At 36.3% G+C, this 9,202-nt stretch overlaps 1 protein-coding gene across 2 annotated transcripts; it reads right to left on the bottom strand.

Annotated features, from left to right (window-relative positions):
• Positions 1-611: 611 nt before the first annotated feature.
• LOC107853900 (pentatricopeptide repeat-containing protein At4g33990) lies at positions 612-8,002 on the bottom strand. 2 transcript variants are annotated; one of them, XM_047412546.1, is made up of 6 exons: positions 7,938-8,002; positions 7,608-7,774; positions 2,759-5,371; positions 2,303-2,421; positions 1,069-1,517; positions 612-975 (listed from the first exon to the last, which is right to left on the bottom strand). In XM_047412546.1, the coding sequence occupies exons 2-3, from the start codon at positions 7,646-7,648 to the stop codon at positions 2,917-2,919; spliced, it is 2,496 nt and encodes an 831-aa protein (XP_047268502.1). In that variant the 5' UTR covers positions 7,649-7,774; positions 7,938-8,002; the 3' UTR covers positions 612-975; positions 1,069-1,517; positions 2,303-2,421; positions 2,759-2,916. The 2 variants fall into 2 exon arrangements, with proteins under 2 accessions (XP_047268502.1, XP_047268501.1); XM_047412545.1 differs by having other exon boundaries at positions 951-1,517.
• Between the last annotated feature and the right edge of the window lie 1,200 nt (positions 8,003-9,202).

The raw sequence follows: 9,202 nt of genomic DNA, 5'->3' as shown, positions 1-9,202 counted from the left end.
AAAGTTATATTTTTGAAATCAAGTTATATTTTGTTATTAGATTTTAAGGGAGATGTTTACACTTGAATTATATTTATAATGATGAGAAGAGTTCCATAAACTAGTAATGTCGATATTTGTAATCAAGTATCAGATATTTATAAATAACAGAAGAATTGTCTTGATATTGAGAAGAATCTCAATATTTGTTATGTCAAATATCAAATATTTCCTTTTCTTTTCTTTCTTTTCAATGGTGGTAATTTGAGTATTTAGATTTTGATTTGGGTGAGTTTGATATTCATAAGCTAGTAAGTGGGAGTTAGGCAACTACTTGGTCGCCTTACAGTGCATTTGGTAACAACGGCAAATGTGGGAGCAGGACGGCAATGGTGAAGGAATTTCAACAGAACATGTGAAGAAGAAAGGAAGAAAAGAGATGAAGAAAAAGAAAAAAAATTATCTAAAAAAATATGACCATAGTTTCTTTTTAAAAAAAGATTAAAATTAATCTGACACGTGTCAAATTGTGATTGGCACGTCATTTACACATTTTTGGTATAAATATATATTTATGTTATTTTTCCTTCTTCTTTTTTTTTTTTTTTTTTTGTGAGTTTTAAGAGTTCTGGAATTAACTTGGGAGATATGGGATTGAAATTGAGTTTGTTGAAGTTAAACATCAGGCAATTTTACATATTGTTTGTGCAAGTGAATTTCAAATGTTCTTGTTTGAAGTCTGGTTTGGCAGTTTCAAACTTTAAACTCCTATGTCTGAAGTTTGAACGATCAAAGGATAATTTCAACCGTTAATTCCATAGAAACACACCTAAATTACGATGAAATTATCAATTACATACCTAAATTATAGCTTTTCTTTTGATAGAGGCCCTAAAATCGACCATTGGTAGATTTCACCCAACAAACTTTGGGAAAATGTGTTTTGTCATTATTTCACTTTGGAGTAAAAATCCGTAAATAGCACTTTCTCAACCTCTGTAATTGAAAAATAATCATTGTTATGATATTTCAACCGAAAAGTTATTAATAGACACTATCTCTACATAAATAAATATGTCGTCAACATACCCAGCGGAAACAACCTCTCTACCTAGTAGGGGTAACGTCTGCATACACACAACCCTCCCTGTAGTTCAAGCATTGACACGAGTATAGAGAGCTCCCTTCATACGTAAATAAACAATGGCTTCTTGTTTGTTGAATCTTTGAACAGAACAGCAAGAACTCAACCTCTGTTATACCTTGATGAATCATGGACAGCCAAATGGCTGGTTCAGTATTCGCTCAGGCAGCAACTCAAGAGCAGAACACCTCTCCACTTTCAGGGGATCGACTTCTTCCAATATCTGTGTTTGCCTGCCAGTGTCATGCTCGAACAGTTGTCTGTAACGAGCTGTGCATTGTGATAAGAGAGCAAAACATGGAACCTGCCAAGATGAAATGACAGCATGACTTGATGACCTTCCTGTTGCCACAGTAATTGGAGTTGGAAGCCTTGATTCGAGACATGAAATAATCTGACATCCAATAAGACTTTCTTTAATTATTAACTCAAAGCAAACACTAGCTAAGAAGTTAACAAAGTTCAAGTACTTCCACATAAATTAAAGGCGTTGCAATCTAATTATAAAATGTGTATGAACAGATAAAACTTGTACAAGTAAAGACCTTGACAATAAATGAATAAGGAGCATAAACACACTTGTACAGCATGAAGCCTCGACTATAAAGGAATAAAGAGCACAATTAATACCTAAAAAGAAATATTGGGTTCGACATCGAAGTCCAAGAGTTGGCTAAAAGGACTCGATGGGTGATAAATGTGATAGTTTAAGATTTCTAAGTTCTTTTCTCATTCATTTTGTTTTTTTATTTTGTTAGCAAGTGTGAGAGTAAAAGGAAAAATTTCTGAAGCTCTCCGGGTTCAACCATTTAAGAATATGGAAAGGAGGCCAATATAGCATTTGAGGATACATGTTCGAGACTTAAGAATCCAAATCCTAGAGACCTGCAACTTACACCATAAGAAGGTAAATCATAAGCGATAAGTTTAGCACGCACTCATGATCTAGTAAAGTAGAAACTTACAACTGCATATGTTCCGCCATGTGAGAAAACCAGCCTAATAAAACTGACATCCAGACAGAAAATAGTATGTTCAATTGAAAGATAATTAGCAACTTTGTCACGACAAAATATGTAAGCTAATATTAAAAGTCTTGTCACTTATATAAAGTCGACGAATGGTTTTCAAAGAACACAAAGCTTCTTCACGCTCAGTAACCTGTCACAAAATTCTTACCAGCAAATTCAATTCAATAACTGTCTTCTCATCTTAAAACTGGTGAAATGAAGCATAAGCATTGTCTGAGTTGGTCCAGCACAACCAAGAGACCGATATACACATACATTTGTCAAAATCTGCAACAGGAAATATAGAAAGTAATATAAGTGAAAGCTCTATTTCCTGAATTTATTTCTCAGGCAGACAAATCAAACAAGGTTATCGATAAATTATCTAATAGCTTGTTTTTTTTTAAAAGACAAGCATATCAATTAATTTTAGTCAACTCAGCTAACTTAGAAGAATGTCTAGTAAGACCTTAAAACTAACAAATAGATATATACTCCTCTTCCCAAAAGAAAATATGTTGCAGTGATTTAAAAGAGTAAAATTTCTAATTTTACTTGCATCAAATGACAATTCTGTAACTAAAACATTAAACAAAGTAAATGTGCAAGAGAATGAAATGATTACCTTCAAAAAAATCTCTGTTCTATTCCAGAGTGCGAGGATCGTCATTCACAGGACAGAACAGCAGCTTGAGAAGAACAAATTACATTTCTTGCAGCGGCTACAGCATACTGACGTCAACCTTAAAGATTTTATTTTCTCTGAAGAACTATGGATGTATGTTACCAGTAATCCCCACATGAACAAACACCATTCTTGAAGTGATGAAAGCGATTGGAGTCCCTTACTATAATCTCTCTCTCTGTTATCTTAGAAATTAGTTTAGTTACATTGTGGCAGTCGCCACAAACCCGCAAATTTTTATAGATTCGTAAAGGACTTTTAGGAGGAGTGTTAAGAATTCCATAAGCAATAGCCAATCTCTCACTATGACTGGTAAGGATTTGTTCCTTCTCATCATCCTCAACATCTTGTAATACAAAGGTATAATCTGGAGTATAGCCTAACGTCTTCATCTTAGCAGTTAAACTACCTAATTCCTCATATATCTCATGGCATTGTGGATGAGACTGATTTCCCGTATAAAAGACTTCAATCTTATTGTTTAGTTCAATTGAGCTCCATCCAGGAGTCTTCTTCAATCCCCTCTCTCTAGCCATGGATCTCACTTCATTCACCTCCTCCCATTTCCCATAATTAGCATACATGTTAGACAGCACAACATAGTACCCAATATTCTCTGGATCGACTTCAAACAAATTATCTGAAGCCAATTTACCCAGCTCAACATTTCCATGTACTCTACATGCACCAAGAAGAGCACCCCAAACTGAAGCATCGGGCTGCAAAGGCATGCTTTTTATAAAATAGTATGCCATTTCTAAGCTCCCAGCCCTAGCAAACAGATCAACCATGCAGCTATAGTGCTTTAGAACAGGTTTAATGCCAAACTCTTGCTCCATCATATAAAAGTAATTTTTACCCTCGTCAACTAATCCCGAATGGCTACAAGCTGCCAATAGAGATAAAAATGTTACTTGATCTGGTTTAACACCTTCGTCCAGCATATCATTGAATAGTTTCAGAGAAACCCTACCATGCCCATGAATACCATGACATGATATTATGGCATTCCAAGGGGCTGAACTAATCCTAGGCACCTCATGAAACAGAGACATGGCATCATCCAGTCTTCCACATTTTCCATAAAGGTCAATGAGTGAGGTACCAACGAAGAGGTCGAAATTGAGAGCTACTTTGAGAATATGCCCATGAGTCCTAGTTCCTTCTTGCAATGCCCCTAGATGAGCATAAGCTGACAAAATGCTTACCCAAGTTCCTTGGTTTGGTGCTATGTCATCACACTCTTTCATCATGTTGTAAATTTCAATAGCCTCACTTGCAAGTCCATTTTGAGCATAACCTGTGATCATTGAGTTCCATGACACTACATCCTTAATAGGGATCTTGTCAAAAACCTTACGACTGCAGTGGATGAGACCCAACTTTGCATACATATCCACAACAGCATTACCAATAATAACTTCTTCCTGAATCCAAGATTTCCTCAATACAAAACCATGAACCGATCTGCAGCAACGAAAACTTTTGGTCTGAGCTATACTAGAAGCTAAGCTCACCATTGTCAACAAGTCAAGCTGAATTCCATTTATCATCATCTCCTGAAAGTACTCCAGTGCTTTTTCAGGAACATTATTCTGCTCATACGCAGCAATTAAAGAGTTCCATGATACTAAATCTCTTACTACCACCATGTAATCAAATACTTTTTGTGCATGTCTTAACTCACCAAATCCAGCATACATGTTTATTAAGGCATTCGATACAAAAACATCTAATTCTAGGCCATGCTTTATAACATACAAGTGAATTAACGTCCCATGCAAAATATCACCAAGCTGTGCACATATAGGAAGTACTGTTGCAATAGTCACTGAATCCATTTTTATACCCTCTAATCTCATCTCATCCAACAAGCTCAATGCCTCCATAGCATTTCCATTCTGACAAAAACCAGATATCATAGCATTCCAACAACCCATATCCCGATAAGGCATGTCCTTAAAAATTCTTAAGGCAACACACAAAGATTGGAAACGGCAATACATATGCACCAACGAGGCAGCTACAAACACATCCCACTCTAACCCAAGTTTTGAAGCCCAACAGTGTATCCTTAGACCATCAACTATACTATCACAAGCTTTTAACACTGGAGGAAAGGTGTAAAAGTCAGGCTTAACATCAGCTGTGGACAGCATTTCATTCAAACAGCTCAGCGATTCACGGAAATGTCCATTACGAACATAAGATGATATCATAGAATTCCAGGTATAAGCATCTTTGCTTTCTATCATGCAGAAAGTCTTCTGTGACAGAGAAACATCGCCCAAGTGAGCATAAAGATTCACAAGTCTAGTGCCAATAAAACTACTCTGAGCCTTCCCTGACAAAACGAGAAGGGCATGAAGGCACTTCAAAATGTAGATTTTGGTACAGGACTGGAATAAACGCTCAAAATCAAACTCTTTTTTCTTGCTTGCAACACCATTTGATAATATCTCATTGTAACTTCCACTTGAGTATAACTTGCAACAGAAAAAGGAGAATGCCAGAGATTTTGTGGAACTCCAACCTTTGAAGGCCAATAATAATCTGCAAAGACAACAGAAATGAAATCAGTATTCCAGTCAAAGATTACATGTTAGAATCCTTCCTCTTTCTGGCAAGTGCAATAGGAAGAAGAAAGCATCATATCAATAGTTAAAATGCCACAACAATGTAAAGAACAGAAAGCCACCAGTAATCCAAATAGGATAAAAGATAAGTAATTGAACTATAAGCTCCACAAGATAACATGTGGCAGTTTACCCACAGTGCAGCTAGAGAAACATGGAACCGAATATTTATGCAGTAGATCTTGAGGCTAGGTCATATAGTTGTACATCAGAGAGATCTGACTACCCTGTTTCAAAAGCTAGACCAATCAGGTTAAGCACTACAACCGGGTCGAACAAATTACCTAGATTAATAAAACTTGAAAGGGTAGAATTCTTCTTGCGTGTCAATGATACATGTAAATTAGGTTGTCGACCTTTGAATGACTTAAATATTTTCTATCAAAAGCAACAGAATATCCTTCTATGATCCCTACCTTATCCTAATGGATGTGTGCATCTTAAATTGCTTTCAAGTGGACTCATAGTTTTGAATGAAAATATGTTTATCTGATCAAAAAGAAAGAGGACTCATAGGATGGGCATATCTTTTCAACTACAACACATTCCTATCAACCTTCCCACTTCCGAAATTTTGGGACACAAAGTTATTTGTTTCTATTCAAATATCACTTTTTTCAGAACTTAAATGAAAGAGGTGAACAATCTCAGACTCTCTTTGGCTTCTTGAGCCAGATGACTATTTCCAACTATCAAGACAGTTGCATTTAAAGCCCATCCACCAATTCATCACTTGCGTTCTTTTTCCATAACTTGTTCATTCGCAACCCTTGATAGTTAACACATTCAAATGGTTATTTTGGTCACGGTACCCTAGACACTCGTCAACTCCAACACGAGTAGGGCTTGCAAATTATCAAGTTCCAATTGTTCACATATGTGCAAGTATACTGATGATGAGATTCAACCTGCCTGTTTTTTCAGAGTACGTGCTTATGTGGCAGTTTGGAATAGTTCTTGGTGAGGAAACGGAAAAGGAATGAACAGGCTTTAAAAAGAGTTGCACTGTAAGATACATACAATTCTTCGATCAATCATGTCCGAGATAGAAGAATATCATAATCTTTTTTTAATCCCCTAGATAGAGAGAATGAGAGAGAAGAAAAACTAGCAAATTTTAATCTCAAAATTGGTTAAGGTTTGATTTCCATGGGGCATAAGATTTTTTGTAATTGGTGTCAATACCTATGGAGGAAGCAAGTTATATTACAGAAGTGAAGTTTATGCCTCCTTAGATTATTCTATGACCATGTGATTTGACCTAAAATAGTTACTTCAAACCAAGGGAACTACAGATTGGAAATACTTCTGATCTTACTTCATTTGAAGTTGTCTTGTCAATTGTATTACATTCAACAATTGGTGTTTGTGATATTAGTTCAAGTATTCCACCTATAGAGGCTTTTTGCTCCATCGGCACCTCCCAAAGAAAACTTATTTCCAATGAGAGAAAATACCAAATGGGATGCAATTCAAGCAGCAATCAAGTAACTTAGCCACTTTCTAATTTAGGCTTGTCATCATTTGATCTTACTTCATTTGAAGTTGTCCTGTCAATTGTATTACATACAACAATTGGTGTTTGTGATATTAGTTCAAGTATTCCACCTATAGAGGCTTTTTGCTCCATCGGCACCTCCCAAAGAAAACTTATTTCCAATGAAAGAAAATACCAAATGGGATGCAATTCAAGCTGCAATCAAGAAACTTAGCCACTTTCTAATTTAGGCGTGTCATCATCTACATGTAGGCCTAGGTATGTTTTTCACAAGGGTGGAGGATAGGTATGTTGTTTCTTTTTCTCCAGGAGGAACTAAACATGGCTGTTTGTCTGGGAAAAAAACTTAATCAGCATGCAAAATGCTTTCCTTAACTGTTTACAGTTCTTTATTACTACTTGAAAAAGAAATACACTTCTTTGTCACCTAGCCAAGAAAGAAAAAGGGCTACTAACAATCAACACAACCATTGACTTGCATTCCAGTTGAATTTGTATGCCTTAGAAATGCCATTTAACGTCAGCTATATGAAATCTAAACATTTTCAGATTGAAGTCTTGCCACATCTTCAATCAAACAAGAACGATTTAGATAGATGCTTGCAGTACTATGATACAGATCCAGCAGATAAAAGTTACACCTCATTGCTCTTACCTGCCTTTGTGACATGGCAATATTGACCTCAGCGCCGACATGGCACTATCAATCCTGACAAGATATTGGCACTCTCCTTACCAGTCTGTTTGCGCAACCAAAAAGCAGCAGAAGTTGTTCCAACAAAACTAAGATTGTCATTTCTCCAAATGATAGCTTTTCCATTCCTACGTAGTGAGTGAAAATAAGTTCAGAATGTTGCATTACACTTAAAAAACTACATTATAATCATTTATCATAAAAAAGGCCAGCCCGGTGCACTAAAGCTACCGCTATGCGCGGTGTCCGGGGAAGGGCCCCACCACAAGGGTGTATCGTACGCAACCTTACCTTGCATTTCTGCATTTATCATTTATCATATAACTATTAATCCATTTTATTGGTGTCCTCTTGATCTGCATATTTGCAATTACTCAGGAGGATTAGTTATGTGATAGACATTCTATTTTTATACTTCATGTGGGCTATCAAAAAAAAAAACTACATTACAATCACTATATTCTTTTAGAATGGTAAGGATCAGAGGCAATTTTAGGATTTCTAGAATATCGGTGCACCACTAAGAAAAAAGGAAAATATATATTTAGTGGGAATTAATCCCCAGTCCAAGGTAAACAATTCAACTTTTCACCAAGTGTGCATTTAGTCTTCCTGTAGCATGGATGCCAACATTTAACATTATATTAATTTTAGAAAAACATACATCAAATACCTAATCTTATGAAGAGACCACGGGTTCACATGCCCCAATTTTTTTTATTTTTTTTTTGTAAGTTCGCCCCTGGTAAGGATACCCACAATTGACATTACTATAGCTATATGATCACGCAAACAACTTTTTTCTTCGTAAACCAGAACCCAATCAGCCGCCGAATCAGGAATCACAAAGATAGTTGCATAAGTAAGAAGCTTATTTTTTAATAAATAAGCAAAGAAATGGACCTTGGGAAAATCCACTGGACATCTGGAGTATGGATGATATAAGATGGAGGGGGGTTTCCAACATCATAAACTATGAAATTGGGATAGGTCTGGCTTTGATACAATGTGAAAAAATGGACCTTAAATCTAACTCAATCCCCAAAAAGCTAAGTGGTAGATTGCCTAAGACCATATAAAGAGTCCATGTTCCCATCACTTAGTTGATGCATGGACAATCGTCTCGTCTTCGTTTAATTCCTGTAATGGTATCAATGCCCAGTTTGTATCTGAGCCTGTAGTTTCTTGTTCGAAATGTTTTGATGATGTTTCTGATCTCAAATAAATAGTTTATAATATTACTCCATCGGTGTCTTGTTTCTTTTATTATCTAGTGGTTTGGTTTTATGTTTTTGTTCATTATATTGTTATCTGTCCTGAGCCGGGGGTCTATCAGAAACATCTTTACTTCATCTGAGGTAGTGGTATGGACTGCGTACATATTACCCTCCCCAAACCCCACTTTGTGGTAGTACACTGGGTATGTTGTTGTTGTTGTTGTTGTATCAGCGCCAAGTTCATCCCCGTTTGAGCTCTTGGCTCCGCGCTCCAATTTGGGCTTAGGCGTGAAGGGGATGTTAGAGTGAGTTAGAGTCACACAAATGGATTAGTGGTTC

This window comes from Capsicum annuum, chromosome 5, assembly GCF_002878395.1.
Source record: "Capsicum annuum cultivar UCD-10X-F1 chromosome 5, UCD10Xv1.1, whole genome shotgun sequence".
Lineage (NCBI taxonomy): Eukaryota > Viridiplantae > Streptophyta > Magnoliopsida > Solanales > Solanaceae > Capsicum > Capsicum annuum.
The sequence above is the reverse complement of the archived record's forward strand: the minus strand, read 5'-3'. Positions and strand labels throughout refer to the sequence as shown.